General features: G+C 28.2%; 1 protein-coding gene across 1 annotated transcript; it reads right to left on the bottom strand.

Annotated features, from left to right (window-relative positions):
• Nucleotides 1-276: 276 nt before the first annotated feature.
• LOC149887316 (fibroblast growth factor receptor 3-like) lies at nt 277-17,462 on the bottom strand. Its single transcript, XM_090090687.1, has 13 exons — nt 17,131-17,462; nt 9,390-9,752; nt 8,843-9,142; nt 8,219-8,533; nt 7,815-8,102; nt 3,663-3,841; nt 3,275-3,482; nt 2,891-3,192; nt 2,527-2,649; nt 2,330-2,403; nt 1,734-1,871; nt 1,437-1,542; nt 277-1,315 (listed from the first exon to the last, which is right to left on the bottom strand). The coding sequence occupies exons 1-13, from the start codon at nt 17,207-17,209 to the stop codon at nt 935-937; spliced, it is 2,856 nt and encodes a 951-aa protein (XP_089946813.1). The 5' UTR covers nt 17,210-17,462; the 3' UTR covers nt 277-934.
• Between the last annotated feature and the right edge of the window lie 354 nt (nt 17,463-17,816).

Here is a 17,816-nt window from a genome sequence, read left to right as displayed (position 1 = left end):
GTGAATAAAACGTTTACATTTCGTAGCGTGCTCACTGGGTTTATCTTGCGTCTTTTCAGAGGATCATTTTTACATTCCACGTAATTCGCTCAGATTGTTTGAGGTGCTTTTACAGATTGCACTTTCCCATTACATTTAGACATGTAAGACAACTGATCGATTGGAAACTGGAGTAATTTTTTATATTGGAAGTGAATTTTTTGTGATGAAGTGCTTTTCATCAAAGCAACAGTTTTTTTCATCAGATGACAGAAAATTCATGATAATTATTAATTATTTGAATTTTAATCCAATATATTTCAGCTTTTAAAAATAATTACACGCGATGCAAACTGACAAAGAGATCGCTTTTATGTAAATAAAAAAAACCACGGAGAAAAACTATTTAACAATAATCACTTCATATGCTCTTCTATCGCTTCAATATGAAAATTTCGCGCATTAAAATTGTAAAAAATGACCAAAAAGAAAAAGAAGAATGACACGAAGTTTTGAAGGAGTCATCAAATAAACTCAATTTTCTTTCGGCACGAAATGTGTATGTCGATGTGTAACTTTATGTAAAAAAAATCCTGATAAAAGATTTTTCACCGAAAGTTGATCATAATTCCATAATATTTCATTCTAACTTTATCATTATACCGCCTATTTCAAAAATTTACATAAATAATAAAAATCTTTCGGCCATTAAAATATTCATAAAACGAATGTTTTTAAAAATATCCATAAAACGAACATTTTTAAAAAAAAATTTTTTTCATAAATTAGTATGAAATTCTGTCGCTTTTTTTATAAGAATTGTTTCTTTACTTTTACTTTTAGCGTATATACTTTAAAAATAAAAATAAAGAAAATAACACAGGTTGAATCGCTCGTTTTCCAAAAGGAATAGCTTTTGAAATTCAATAGGATTCTGAAAATAACCATTCCATGATCAGCTTGATTTTTTTGGCAAAAGTGAGGAGCTTTCACTCGATTGCGAAATGTTTGAGCGACCTGTGTCTCTTCTTTCTGACAACTCAGTTTCTTCGATATTAATTATATTTTCAGAGGGTCTTTGAGGAATTTTGATAGAATTCGACCCGCTTCTCGTCCAGGTACGGTCTGGCAAAACTGAAGAACCAATATTACACGGCAAGCTGCTAAAACCTTGGGGGTTACTAGGTCGACGAACTGTCGAATGTATTGAGTTGACTCGGTTTCTTCCTAAAGAGCTCTGTGGTGTTCCGACATATGACGATGAATTCGACAGTGAAACAGACGTATCAAAGTTTACATATAAATGGTCCTGATAAAAACTCATATTGATAAACTCCTAAATAAAACAAATGAATACCACGAGAATATAAAAAAGGCAAGTGACTCTAAAGTGTTTTAGAGCTAAAAGGATGTTTTAAGAAGAAAAGTTGTTTTGAGCAAACCATACTCTTGCCTACCTTGGTATCGCTTTCATCAATTAACTTTTGAAATTTTATAACTAAATCCGGAAAAGAAGGTCGCCTTCCAGGAGACGGATTCCAACAATCCATTGCAATGGCGTATCTTAAAAGGAATCGGGAATTCAAATAATAAACAACTTAGCAACACTGTTCCTATAAGAACTTATTGAACTGAAAAAAACTGTGCATCAAACTCAAAGAATAAAGATTGTTTGACAAACTAACTTTTTTATGAACCATAAAAAACACGACTCGTCCTTGTCACGTTTTCTATTAACAAAAATGTCAGCTTACATTTCACTTGAACAGTGCTTTGGTTTATCCATCCTTTTACCATCTTGAAGAAAACTAACAACCTCATAAGAATTCATTCCAGGGTAAGGTGATGCTCCAAGAGTGATAAGTTCCCATAGCAAAACACCATACGCCCAACTAGAAAGAGAGTTTTTGGATAAATTAGTTTTTCCTAACAATTTTCAAACGGATTGGTTTTATTTAATTTGTGCAAAATCAATAAAAACTTAAAATGCAAACAGCTAATACAGTTAAATTCAAATTTTGTCTTGTCTAATAGATAATCCAACAAAGTTTGTTTTAAATCAAATTTTAGGTGAAAAAAGGTGTAGACTGCTGTTTTTCTAACTTATGGCCTTTACACATTTATATATTTAACACATTTATATATCTGTATATTTATATATTATACATTTATACATTTATATATTTATATATTTACACATTTATATATTTAATACATTTATATATTTAAATATATATAATATATTTATATAGTTAATTGCTAAGACCATATAATAAGGACAAAATTGGAAGTTTGTCATCGACAAGATATGAAGTCTTTTTATCAAATTTTTATATTGCAAAGAACTCACACATCACTTTTTGTGGTTGAGATGCCATCTAAAAGAGACTCAATTGCCATCCATTTAATAGGAAACCGACCACCCTAAATATAAAGACACCATCATCATACAGGTTAAATGATACAGTTACTAAATAACAAAATTGTTGACAAAATCAGAATTGTCACAAAATCAGAATTAAAGTCAAACACATTCATTGAATATACCGCAGATCGCTTTAGATAATGATCATCCTCATATATATCTCTTGCAAACCCAAAATCACTGACTTTACAAATTAAATTTTCATTCACCAAAATATTTCTTGCTGCTAAATCTCGATGAATAACCTACAAAATGAATCAAAGATTATTTCCATGGATGTTGTCATTACAATAATTTTTTTAGATCTATTAGAAAGTTTTTTATCGAAGTGTTAATTCTTTTTCTAGCAGATTTTATAAAAAAAACTGCTTAACATCTCTTAGATCTAAAATTAGACTGCTGAGGATTTAATTATTTAAGCAATAAAGCCAAAGGCTGGACTATTATTGATGAAAGAATATTGCGCATAAAAGACATAAAAATTACTTTCATAGATGATAAGTGTGACATTCCTTTAGCTATTTGTAAAGCAAAGATTAAAAGCATTTTTGACGTTAAACTGGGTATTGAGCCACCATAACAAATCTTATAATATCGCTCATAAATTCCACGACTACTTCTTAATAACCCTTGTAGATCACCATTTGCACAAAATTCAACAATAACATATGGTGGCTCTCGTTGAGTGCAGCAGCCTAGTAAACGTATTACATTTTCATGTTCAGGAATCTGTTTCAAGAGATTTAGTTCTGCAATAAGGTCTTTTTTAGCAGCTTCATTTGTATCATCTAAGAAACAAAGATTTATGTATGTAATTAATACTCATGACATAATACTAGATATCAACTAATTATAAAAATTTAATCTCACCTCGAACAATTTTGACAGCCACTTTAACTTCTCCAGCAATACCTTTTATTCCCCGCGCCATTCCTGACATAACAATACCAAAAGCACCTGCCCCTAACACTGTAGTTATGACCAATTTTTCACGGGGAAACTCCCATTCATCTATTGGATGAAACATTGGCTCAAGCTCAACAGCTGTTGCAGCACTTGTGGGATAAATAATAGGATTCTAAAACAAAACAAAATAAGTGTTTAACACTTCAGATGCACCATATTGCACTGTATTGCGTTTTTATTTATTACAAATACTTTTTCCTTTTTTTTAAACTATTTTTTTATAACTGCAATTAATTTTTATTGAAAGCTGCTTTTTTTCTTCAGCCTTATGTAAAAAAGAGGAATTACATACTGTATTGCTTCCCTCATTGCTTGCTAGATGAAATCCTCCATCAGCTTTGTGAATGCTCTTCACAAAAAAACCAATACATATTCCTGCACAAGCTAATGCAACCACTACTCCTCCAATTATAACAATCAAACTCCAACCCATTTCACTAACCACATTGTTTTTTATTGAAGAGGTTAACACTAAAATAAATTTAAGCCACTACACAATATTTCAAACTTTAAGTAGCAAAGAAAAATAGAATTTCTTTGTTTTTAAACATCTATATATACACAAACAGAATACACATAAATACATAAATGCTATAATACTTGCTACAATAAACAGCCATGATGCCAAATATTTAATTTTTATAGAGTATGATTGTCATAGTTAAATGAAACATTTACTACAATCCTTTAATTTATAAACCAGAAGAGGGTTCTTAAATTTTAACCTGCTATAACTTTTAGATTTAAAGCATTGTTAACTGGTTGTACTTCAGATTTAGTCTTGAGTGTATAATTACAGATCATTTGCTTTCAGACATTTAATTAGTGAATGGGCAGAACAATTATCAATTTTAAGATAAAAATCCCGATACAACTGGTACCTTCAAAAAAGACACTATCATCTATATATATCAACAAGTATCATCTTTCTTTTAAATCAATGAGTTTAAGATTAACTAAATTCCTTGAGTTTTCTGTTAAACTAACTGAAATTAAGTAGTCAATAAATGATCAAAATGATTAACATGTGCATTTTTTTTGATACAGAGGATTAAAAAGAAATTAGATTCTTTTTTTTGCTATAAAGTTAAGGGACAGTCAATTTACAGCTATCAAGTTTCACACAAGAGTTCACACAAATGTTTGAAATCATGTGTGAAACTTGATAGCTGTAAATTATTTTTTACTATTTGGCTTTTTTATAAGTTTATACCATTAAAAAAAAAAGTACAAGTATGCCATCATAGGCAACTAACTGCTCTTATGATGGCACACTTTAAAGAAATTAGACAAACAAGAATTTTTTTTGTTTTTTATTAATGAAAACACAACTTATCAAGAAAACAAAATTAAAAATAAATTATTATTTTTTTACTTCTATATAAAAGTTATACATAACAAAGAGAGTTTTAACAAGAAACTTCATCAAATAACACTGTACATAACAAATGCAAATCACAACTGTTCTAGAGTCCTAGCACTGCACAAACAAGGATTTTCAGCCCATCAATAACACTGGCCAACACAATTTTTGCTGACTTAAATTTAGTGGTTGTTTTTTACTAAGTTTGATGCACTCATTCCTTTTTATTCTACAGCATATTCGTGTTTTATGATTAAATGGATAATAGAAAAACATCATTTAGCAGTAGAAAAACAAAGAAGCAGCCCAAGTGCAAGAAACAAACACAGTTTGATGCCAATTCAAATAAGAGGTAAAGTAAAAATAAAAATCAAAGAGCTCATCATACCAGGGCTTCTGAAGAATGATCCCAGGAATAAATAATCATCTTGTTATTTTTGTTTGTTTTTTTTTATCAATATTCCTCACCATTTTCTTTTTTTTTTTTTTTACTCTTTTTTAAAATACCAAAAATATTCTTACTAGAAACCTTAGTAACAGAACACATTTAAATGAAAGCAAATGATTTAAATTGAGGTTTTTTGTTCAGTAAAAAAAATTAAAATCTAATTCAAGAGAGAAAAATAACAAAACAACACGTAACTTATATACAAAAGTATTTGTTCAGTGCTTGTCCATAGAGATCTGGACTGTACAGTGGGTGTGGGACCATTTCAAAGCCAGATTCGTACATTTTCCCCATCTTTTTTAATCACTTGTGACATGATGGAAAAAAAAAACCAACCCAGATTTATTCCTCTTAAACATGTTTAAACAACGTTCTAAATAATCAATCTATTGTTTTTTTTGTTTTTTTATTTGTTGTTCTGGTGTGAGCAAATGTAGCACCAAATTTAGAAAACAACTTTTTCATACCCAAATGCTTATGTATAGTATAAAAACACTGCCTTTGACAACTTCAGGGTGTCAGCTATCTTTTTCAACATTGTATAGTTATTACGCATAGTGATTTTCAGGGTACTTTTGATGTTTTTAGAATTAATAACCTCATTTGGAGTGTATAAACATGTTTAAAATCAGCAAACCAACATTTGATTGTTGCTGTTGATGGAAATGAGACCAGGTGACACTTTTGAAGCCATCTGCTTGAATGATATATTTTTCTTACTTTTCTGAAAATAAGTGTCAATTCACTGTATTTTCTAAACTAATGATCTGATTATTATGAAATTTTGACAGATGCCTTTTGAGGGTTGGTACTACTGAAATATCATACAGATTTTTTTTATTAGTGGCGCCATCTGGTGGTTAGGTCTGGGACTTGACCCAGGTTTTACTCTCCAGAAAAACACTTTTTGTTTTCTTTTGCTGATAACTACCATTATCTTATATGTATATGTTTTCTAATGCAAATCAATCAAGCGTTTACTTTGACACACCAGAAATAAAAACATATTTCCACCAGAAATAGGATTACTTATTTTGTTATGTAGATTTATTTCATTAAAAACTTAATGTCACTAATTAAAGTATTAAATTTTAATAATTTACTAATAAATTCAGTGCAGATGATGAGAAGTCAAAGGAATCTGTATCCAGTATTAAACATTTCCCTTCTGTTTTGGTGGACTCACTTATTCATTACTTTCTTCTAAGTAATGAATAAGGTAAGAAGCCAATATCATTTACCAAAGCAACGTGCAGTTAAAGAAATAAACATACAAATTCTAAGCTGCTAAGATTCTCTTCTCTATTGGACAAATGCAGACTTTTTAAAAATTACCTTTAGCTGAATTTAAATATTCTCTCAAGTTTTTGAACTTTTGGCCCAATTTAAATATTTAGGATCATTTGTATGTAAAAAATTAACCTAAAAGTAAATAGCAAAAAAAAAACAAACAACTTTGTTGTCTATAATTTCTGCTGAAAAGTAGAACAGCTGATTGCAGCTGATGGAATGTACTAAGCAAGGAAGTAAATCATTTAACATATATGTGAGCAAATCACAGTATAGTTGGTTGATATAGAAACTTCAAAGATCGTCTTAAATAATATTGTTGCATCAAGATTCTTGAAAACACATTTGTGTATGCTATCAATTAACTTCCCCCAAGAACCAGGTTTCCCTACCATTTTTCAACATTACACACCTTAGCAAAAAAGATTTAAATCATGGCTTCAAGACCAAAACATTGACATTTTCTTAATGAGTTACAAAGTGAAAATATCAAAAGCTTTACCCCTTGACATTGTAACGAGACTGTATATGAGAGTTATGACATTTTTTGAAACCTATATGATCATGGTTCTACAGCCTGAGAAATGTTGATTTATTGATGAAAAACTGGTTTATTGACAGTTTAGTTGCACCTCCAAGCTGCGACTAAAATAATAAATACTTTTTATTTAATAGAAAATTATCTAATATGTTATAGATTATATGTTATTGATATATGTTATATATATGTTTTTTATAGACAAAAATGAAAAGTATTATGAGGTGTTTCACTAATTTTTTCTAATAAATCTCACATTAGCATTTTCTCATTTTTTTGAATTTTCGAAAAAGTTCTCCTGTTAATTCGATAAAGTTTTCAAAAATGATATTTTTTCTTGGAACACACATCTTCAAGTTAATAACTCGGTTTGGTTATCAGAAATTTTAGTAAGGACATAAGATTTATAAATTTTTTTCCACACTATGAAATAGTGTACCACATTTTGTAACCAATAAATTCAGTGTTTGCACCGCATTTAATAATGTACCGCATTTTGATATAAAACACACTTGAAATAGTTTTTTTTTCTGAAACTGTCATTGCTTGTCTTAACAAGATGTTAATTGTAAAGGTCATTTTTTTTGGTAAAGAATTACAATAGTAATTGTAGTGATTATCATAGTGGTAATAATAATCATCATAGTGATAATAGTAATCACCATAGTGATAATAGTAATCACCATAGCAATTTTACAAAATCATAAAATTAATGACTTCAGTAATAAAAGTCTTCATACTTAACATACACACACTTGATAAATATTTAGGGTATAAAATATTTCAAATAATAGTGATTTCTTACTTTTATTAGTAGTTACTAATGTGATAATGCTGGTATATTCACTGATTCCGATTGAATTTGAAACAGCCATTCTAAAATCATAAGTAACTCTTTCAGAAAGACTGCTAATTGTGTACTCTGTTAAATTTTCTTTGATTTCTTCTTTCTTCCACGTTTCAGATGAGTTTTTTTTATACTCAATAATAATTAAATCCACTACTGATCCACCATTATCAGCAAGCTTCCAATATAATGTTACACTCTCTATACTAGTATCAAATCCAAGAATAATGGGAGCCTCAGGATTTCCTATAATAAATATTTCTTCTAACTTATTCCATATAAATTGTATAATTTTATAAATTTATATTGATTAAAAAAAAAGACATTTTCAACACAACATTACTATTTATATGCTAACTTACTGATACCAGATACTTCAATGGTAAACTCAGTTTTTCCCATTTCATTTTGTGCAAAGCATGTAAAAAAACTCATATCTGAGCGTTGTAAATTTTTAATTATCAAAACTGAAGTCTCTTTGTCATTAACATTATCTAGAGTTGTAGACAATACTTTGTATCTGCCTTGAACTTCTGTTGGTTTTAATGTAAATGGTAACTTACTCGGTATTTCCCATGTAAAATCAATACTTGGATAGCCTTTAGCACTACACTCAAGTCTACCATCTGCAAGCATATTGATTAAGTATTTGTTTTTGCTTGAAATAATTGGTTTACCTATGTTGTGAATAAATGGGATGATTTAATTAAATAATAGTTCACTGCTGTTAATTTTCTCCTTATAAGTTTTAGCAATATTAATAAACAAAAAAAAAGAACTTATACAAAGGATCCATAAATAAATAACAAGCAATAACAAGCTTGAAAATTGCAGAACTTTTATGAACTAAAGTTAAAAAACATAGTTCAATAAAATAAGCCTATATATAGGTAAGATTGAGGCAAGACTGTTAATATGTAATTAGTTGTTAATTTGACAATAAATCTTTGATTATTTTGTTATAACATTTTAAGTATAAAATTTACTTTTTAACTTGATAAGTACAGTTTCAGAAGCTTTTCCAGCAAGATTGTATGCTGAACATGTGTATTCCCCTGAGTCATTTTCATCAATATTTTTAATAACCATGTTTACTCTGTAAATATGGAGTCCATCTTTTGTGCTATATTCCTCTTTAAAAGAAACATGTTCTGAAATTTTTCCACCTTTTTTTTCCCAGGTTAATGAAAATGGAGAAAGTGACTGACTGTCACAATAAGCAGATGCATGTCCATTTTTAACTACAGCCAAAATGTTAGTTTCCACAGTTACAGGACTTGGCTTGCCTGTAAAATAAAGGAAATAATTTTACAGAAACAATTAAACGCATATATGCTTATTGATAGATTGTACATGTATAAAATTTGTTTAAGAAACTTGTAGGTAAATTTACTAATAATTACCAAGTCAGAGTTATACTATTTTCTTTAAAAACTATAATGCAGCATTTTATCTTTGTGAAACAGTTAAAAAAAAAAAAATGATTACAATAATAAACTGCTAGTTATTATACAATATGAATATTTAACTTACTAATTACATTTATATCATATGATGACATTAATTGGTTCTCTAAGTTCCCTTCTTTGAAATAAATAGCAGTGCATTCCCAGATTCCTCTGTCAGTCATCTGAGTATTTAAAATTTTAAAAGAACTTTCATTAACCATAAAAATTCTTGGATTACTTTTAAAGTTTGATGATGAACCATTATTTTTTTTTTCAATAAATAAAGGACTTATGTATTCTTTGGTGGATAAGTTAGAACTATAAACTGTGCGTAAAGTTTTGTTTTGAGGAGCTGTTTGCCAGATAATACTCACAACTGCTGTTTGATTTAAATTACCACACTGAAGTTCAGTAGAATTGTTTAAAGGAACATCCACCCTAATTGGGACTAAAATAAGCACAAAATCAATTTATGAATTATAAAACTATTTGCAAAAATGTCTATCTACATTAGACTGGCTTTACAAATTAGTCATACACTCATACATACATACATACATACATACATACATACATACATACATACATACATACATACATACATACATACATACATACATACATACATACATACATACATACATATGCAAAACTGACCCAGCAATTTTTAAAAAATTTAAGTAACAACTGCAGATAAAAATTTGTGGGATGTGTAATTTGTGTAATGCATAATTATTTTGATTGATGAATAAAATATCAGTAAATTGATTATATTATATTTTAATTTTCAACTTATTTGTTCCAAAACAAAGTGTGAGGAATAGTTACATTTGTGCAGAAGCTTTATGCAACCCACTTATTGAACAATGATATACTGTTAACTTCTATTTGTTTTATTAATTCAGATGCATCAAATTATTAAGATAAAAAAACTGGTTTTCATATTGTTCAAATATTTTGAAGGTGGTATATTTCAATATAACTTATAATGCCTCGCTGCAAAAAGGAGAACCAAAATCCATTTTCTTTTGTCAGAAATTTTAGGTCAATTTAGTAACAAGCGGTGAGCCAATTTCACCAGAACATTGCTGCAATAGGAAAGATAACAAAATTGAGGGAATGTTTAAATTATGGTTGATTAGTTTTCTTTAACATGCTTACTGCCATTTTATGTGTGTGCATAAACTCGATAGTAGTCTTTGAGTAATTGGCAAATATGGAACTGACCCACACTTTGAGTTAAGTCCCAGCAGTATTCCAACTCTGACAGTACAAGAAATGCTATGAAAATGTTTCTGCAAGGAATTATTAAATATGTAATATTATTATGAAAATTTGATACTTCAGAGAAAAATACCATGTTTTGATATTCTTGGTATACAGACTTCAGCAAAGTTTGTACAGACTTTTACAGATAAATAATTTTCCAGCATTTTAGCATAACAACATTTATAAGTGCAAACAAAACTGACAAGCACAGATAGCTCCAACAAAAACAAAATCATGTTCTGATATTTTTGCATACTGGTATTTATTAATAGAAACAAAAATTATGATCACTGAATGCTGATACAACTACCATTATGTAACTCAGTATTCACCTGTTACTTAACAGACATTTAAATAGTGCTGTAAAAATTAAAATTCTCCTTGATTTTCAATTTAACTTAGTGGTACAATGACAGTCAACAGAATATTAGTAGGGCTTACTCCAAGTATACACACATTTCCAGTGACTTACTTGTAGTGGACAGTGAATGTGTAAAACATTTATCAACACATCGAGAGTTTATGACCACACAAGATTTTGTTAACTCCTAAACCAATCTGTTTTAAGTGCTTGTATTTTCTGCTCCTGCTCTGAATTCCATGTGCAAAACGTTTACATTTTTGTATCTGTGACAGTAAAGGGTATAAATAAAAGTAAGCAACTGCTTTTGTTGCATATCTTTGGAGCAGTTAATCAGTTTTACATAAATAATAGTTAATAACAATCGCTTATGAGCTTTTGTTTTGAATAACATATTTTTGTAACTTTCTGTATGCATTTATTTATCACCTGCATTTATATATTTATTACAAAACGTTATCTTAAATTCTGCAGATAGTGCTGTATATTTGACATAGTTGGCTCAAATTATTTTTATGGTACAAAAAACCAAAACTTTTAACATCCAAAGGTCATCATCAGCACCTAATAATAAATGTCTTAAGTTGTGTAGATTTACAGATCAGGTTTCTTGGATTGCAGATCATTTTTAAAGTGAATGTACTGAGACTTGTGGCAGAGCCCTAACAAAAAAGCAGAGAATGAAATTAACATTAGGTATGTTACAAGCCCTTGTTTTCAAACTGGGATTGCAGAGGAAACAGTGATGTACCGTAATACTGTTTCAAAGACAGTTTCTTCTAAAGTTAAGAAAAATTTGACAAAAGCTTCTCACAGGGTAGTTTTTTCACATACCAGGGAACAAATATTGTTTGCAAAAAATGCATGGGCTCACAAAAAGGGTTTCCCTGTACAATAGTAACCATGTAAGAATCAAGAAACCTCATGGAGATTTTGCTGATGAATACATCAATGAAAAAGGGTTTGCTTCATTCAATGTACAAGTGAGTCAATTTATAAATCTGCCATTCATTTGTGAAAGTAAAAAAAACTAAATCAAATTGATTAAAAAATATTTTTAAACTTAAGATTAAAAATATTATATAAATCAAAGCTTCTGTTGATTGCAACGAAAGATTTTGCAAAGTTAAAAATGCTTGCTTTTTCTTTATTTTAACATTAGTCTATTGACTTTTTTTGAAGAAATATATACAAATTACCTAAAATACTAATAAACAATTTTACTTCACTTTTGCTATGAGCAAATGCGCTAATAGGCTTTTACAATTAGTCAGAGCAAATGCTTCTAAGCAATTGCATAATTTTAGTCACTCGAACTATCTTGCTGGAAAATGAATTGTATTGCTAAAAATGACTTGAAAATCTGGTATTTAAGGGAAGTCAATAGGTTGTTATCAAGAATGTGGGAATTTTGTTCGTACCGTCAAAAAATCTTAAAACAAATAAATCATTTGTAATTTTGTGACTGACCCATAAGTTTAAAGTAAAAAAAAAGAAATTAAATTAGTTTACTACTTACTTTTTTGTAAGTTTATTACTCATCTTAAAATTTTTTTACATATAAATAATTGACGAAGTAAATAAGATCAAGATAAATATTGTAATTTAAAAAAATGAAGATTCTCTCGATCTCGATTCTCGATTCCCAGATTCTCTCGAGATATTCAACTTATTTTCATTGATCCGATTGATTTTATAGAATCGACTTTCTTTTCATTGATTTAAGATTTTCTCGAGACATTCAATTTCTTTTAATTGATCACAATTACTGGATTAAAAATACCCGTCTGTCACCTATGTCTTACAAAATCTCTAACGTCCATCATAGTAAATTGAACCTTAGTGTTATATTCATCAATAATTTTGATCTTTCGTAATAAAAAAAAGTTGTAAGCAGAATATACAGAATATACTGAATATACTGTCAAAAGCGCCTCGACAGTGACTAAACTTCATAGTTTTTAGCATTTTGATTGTTGCTCAAATGAAGGGTATTAAAACCAATCTGGCTAAATCATTTCATAATCCATGAAAAATAGTTAGAGAAAATGTTTGCATCATACAAATAAAGGATATCTTTCGTCAATTTTATGAATATAAAGATATCTTTTATTTATATGAAAAATAAAATATTACACAAAAGTATGCAAAAAATAAGTGTAAATCGCAATACGCTAATCCAAAAAATAAAGATGTGGTACGTGTATATATATATATATATATATATATATATATATATATATATATATATATATATATATATATATATATGCATGCATGCATGCATGTATGTATGTATGTATGTATGTATGTATGTATGTATGTATGTATGTATGTATGTATGTATGTATGTATGTATGTATGTATGTATGTATGTATAGTGTATACGATTTCTTAAGTTTAATGCAATCATTAGTGGCACAAAGTACATAAAATTACTTTAAAGTCTTAACTAAACACACAAAATTTTTGTTTACCTCTAATGCAAGAAAAGGTATTTAACTTAAAATTGCTTCTGCCATTTTTAGTTCAGTAAAAAATTTGATCAAACCTTTTAAAGAAGCCCTCAAAAAAGGGCACACGAAGAAAAAGAATGCACACATTTTGTTTAGAAAACCATTACAATGACAAACAATTAATGATTGACCGGAAATTTACTACTTTGTCAAAATTGACATCTAATGTCCTATTCATCAAAAACTTAAATCTAAAAATCTTTGATAGAAAGGATAACAAAGAAAAATTTTCTTTTTAAAATTTTTAAATTTCTTATTTTAAAAAATATTTCCCAATAAAGTACAGAAAGTATAATAACAATGAATAAAAATGATAACTTTTATATTCATGTATGAATATTCAAAAATACAGAACTACATAATCGTAATGTGAGGGGACATTCTTGTCTAGTTCTAATGACTTTAGAAAAAATAGAACAAGATGGTAGCACCAGAGAGTAGCTACTTTGCTCGAGATTTCTTAAAATTAGAAAACTAAATGTTTTCACAGGTTAAAACCCAGAAGCTGAACCTCAAACTGACATTAATTCGATTACAGTTTTACGAAAAGTTTTTATGAAAATCCTACGAATGTTGCAAGTTTTATCTTTTATCACTAGTTTATTGATCGTTTATCGATAATCTATTTAATCGATATATGTACAAAATACGATCCTGAAAAGAGGAATAAAAGCAATGGGATCATTTAATCTTTTTTTTAAATGATAGAATTTGATAAAATAGCCCTCAGAGACAGGAATACTTTATTGAGACTTACGAAAATCCAATAAATATGAACAAATCTATATTAATTAAATTTTAAAAAAGACGAATTATAAATTCGATCTATATAATATTTGTTTTTGATCAAACTAACACAATATATAAAATGGGCGAGTAAAGTGGTGCCACAGTAAAATAAGACATAAGGACTCTAAAATAATTGGTTACCGGTAAAATTCGATTCTCCACTTTTAATTTCCTTGTAAATAAGAACTTAGTCTTAAAATTAGATCGCAACAATTCTTTAGTTAAAACTAGTGTTGTTACGACTTTAAAATTTCTCGATTGTCGACTAAATCGTTTAATGCATTTTTCAAAGTCGACCAAAATCGACTAATACATTTTTAAAATCGACTAAGTCGACTAAAAGTCGATTTAGTCGAAATATTTGAACAAAAATTTTATTACAATCATGTACTTTAATGTTGCTTGACAATTTATTTTTTAGATGCTATGAAACAAATACTTTAAGAGAGTAAACAAAAAAACTTGTTGGTATGTAATACTGTTGTAATAACACATGCTGCTGTTATATCAAGAGCATTTTCTTTGTTCAATTTTAATTCGTCTAATTTAATAGATGAGTTAAAATCGAATAAAAAAAACAAATTAAAATGAAAATTACAATCACAAAGTAAAGAAAAAAAACAAGATGGACATTTTATATCGCTTTTTGTAACAATTAAAGCAAAAAACTAACAAAAAATTTAATGGAGGCAGATGGGGCTAAACTTTTTTGGGGTGGCAGATTTATAAAACTTTTGCGCATCCTTAACTGAATACCGTATCACATTACTTAACACTTTTTTTTAAAAAGTATCAACTGGTTACTATAATGAGAAAAAGGAAACATTAATGAAGTGGTACTACATACAGTAAGCTAAGACTTAAGTTTATTTGATACCGCAAATTAGGTTCAATGTTCAGATATTTTTCGTTGAATTAAAAAAACCGCTATGAATGATGTTCTTATACATGGCTCAATCTTTACAAATAATTCATCTTTACAAGATAAACTGCCTATAAAGGTATCTCTTTACTAATTGGTCAGCATCATAACAACATTAAAGATTGCTAAAGAGAAATCAAGTGAAAAAATAGAAACAAAGAGATTAGGATGATTACCCGACTTAATCAACTTTGAGTCGATTAGTAGGAAACCCATAGTCGATTAAATCAACTATTCGAAGTCGACCAACTTCGACTTTCGACGAGTCGTAATTTTGCGAGAAAAATATCATTTAAATAATTATAATTTTACGGTCAATTTATTTTCGGGAATATCAACTTTTGCAAAATTGATAAACCTTTTACTATAATTTCTAACCTTAAAGTATAATAGTTTAAATTTTAGTGGAAAAAAAACTTTTACAAACAATTCCGATAGTTTTTACAATCTTAAAAATTATTCTAATAAGTAACTAAATAAAAGCCTCAGACGATTTAAGTATTGTATACGAAGACTGCACGGAAAAAATAACAGATGCCCAACTTCATTAATTTTCGCATTTGCGTCCTTTTTATCATTTTCTGGTGCTCATCCATTACTTCTGACAATATACGAGGCTAAAAACCACCATTTTCGGGCTCCATCGAACTTTTAAAAATGCTTAATTTTAAAGACTACTGAAGCCTTTAAAGACAAAGTTTCGTTTTTCTCAAAAGTAAAAAAAAGTGGACATTTGTGAGTCTTCCCTTATAGTCCTCATAAATTTGTTATACAAGAAAGCTCCATTTTCATAAATTCAAAAAATACGACACTTAAAAGTGTTGTTAAAAATCATCATAAGGTTCGATTTAACCATAAGAATTCTTATTCTTATGCCACATTTTTAAAGAGTGGAACCTAAGAATGAAAAAGAAAACAGTAAGAGAAGCTTAGTAATATATTAGTTTAAGATGTAATGCAATAGTTTAAGATTTCACTCAAAAGTCATAACGGCAAACTGATTCGTTACCAGTCTAAAAGTTCTCCTATTTTTTAAAAATGAAATTAACATTTTAAAGCTAAACACAACGCCGAGATAAAATGCACCAAGGCCACCGCTCCGGTCTAATTAAGTTTTATTTTGCTGAGAAATCTCTCATTGGCATGAGAATTGCTAACTGACTTGAAGGCGCAGGGAAAATGTTTTTAATGAACATTTTGAGGATGCAGCTAATCAGTGTAAATTCATATCATTGTTTTTGCTTGCGTTTTTACAACATTGCATTAAATACTGTAATTGCATACTTTTTAGTAAGAGTTAGCTCAAGTGCATGCCTATACAACTTCAAAATCACTCTTTTTTCATAAAAAGATAAATTAATAACTTCTTTGTTTTTAAATGGAAATATGATTGGTTTTTAAATTTGTTGAAAAGTGTAGAGAAAAAAAAACTGTCACGATTTGATTTAAAGTCACGTGTACCCAAGTACATTGAGTTGTTTGTTTTCTACCGAATAGTCAATTTCATTTTGTAGTGCAAATATCGTATGATCCAAAAACGATGACTTTAACAACATGAGTTTCTAGACTTATTTTTATTGTTCAACAGTTTTATAATTTAACTAAAAAACTGTTTAAAACCACAAATTAAACTAAAACTAAATTTATCCATATAAATAAGTAAATTTATATATACATATATATATATATATATATATATATATATATATATATATATATATATATATATATATATATATATATATATATATATATATATATATATATATTTATGGTTGAGCATATTTTTCAAATGAACTTTTACAAATACTCTTAGCGTGTTCAAATTTATCACTTCATAAGTCGAGGTTAAACTTTCTCTTCAGCTTCGCTTTTTCTAATCAACATCGTGAAAGTTTCGTAAATTACGATTTACAAATCGAACACTAACAATAAATTTTACAATTCGAACGCTAACAATAAATTTTACCTTTTCTTTGAGCAGATGAACTTTTCGTTACTATCCATGAACTCAAAATGTAGACTAATGCTTTAAGTTCAAAAACCATTTTTTTTACTTATCTCTTTAACATATCATGATTTTAAATTGTCTTCCGCCAACAAATTTTACTTTTCGCAATATCTTCATTAGAGAGATACCAATATTCTATTTACGATAGAAGAATTTTTTTTTTAAAAAAAAAAACAGATAAAAAAAAATTAACTTTTAAATAAATGGTTCTTCCTTAACACAGTCTTTTAAAAATATTATTTGTCATTTCTATACTGTTTACCAAGTTCTACACTATGACAAACAATAATGTTTTTATTTGGTTATTTTTATTCAAAGGATCAATGAAAGCTCAAAAGGATGTTATTAAGAGGTGTCAAATTAGCGAAAGTTGATACAAAATCAGGAATGAATACAAAAGAAGCTGTTAAAAAAAACTTTTTTTATAGAATATGTATATATATATATATATATATATATATATATATATATATATATATATATATATATATATATATATATAAAGTGGTGAGAATCAAAGTGGTATAACTCACTTCACTACAACTTTTCAGGGCAGAGCGTTTTATCCCATTAAGTAAAAAAAATCAGGTTTAATGTTAGAGATTTTGAAAATATTCGATGATTTTTAATAAAAAAACTGTTTT

The sequence above is a fragment of the Hydra viridissima genome, unplaced genomic scaffold (assembly GCF_058129835.1).
Source record: "Hydra viridissima isolate aposymbiotic clone 2 unplaced genomic scaffold, HvirCarnegie_v1 scaffold_6, whole genome shotgun sequence".
NCBI classification, from domain to species: Eukaryota; Metazoa; Cnidaria; class Hydrozoa; order Anthoathecata; family Hydridae; genus Hydra; species Hydra viridissima.
The sequence above is the reverse complement of the archived record's forward strand: the minus strand, read 5'-3'. Positions and strand labels throughout refer to the sequence as shown.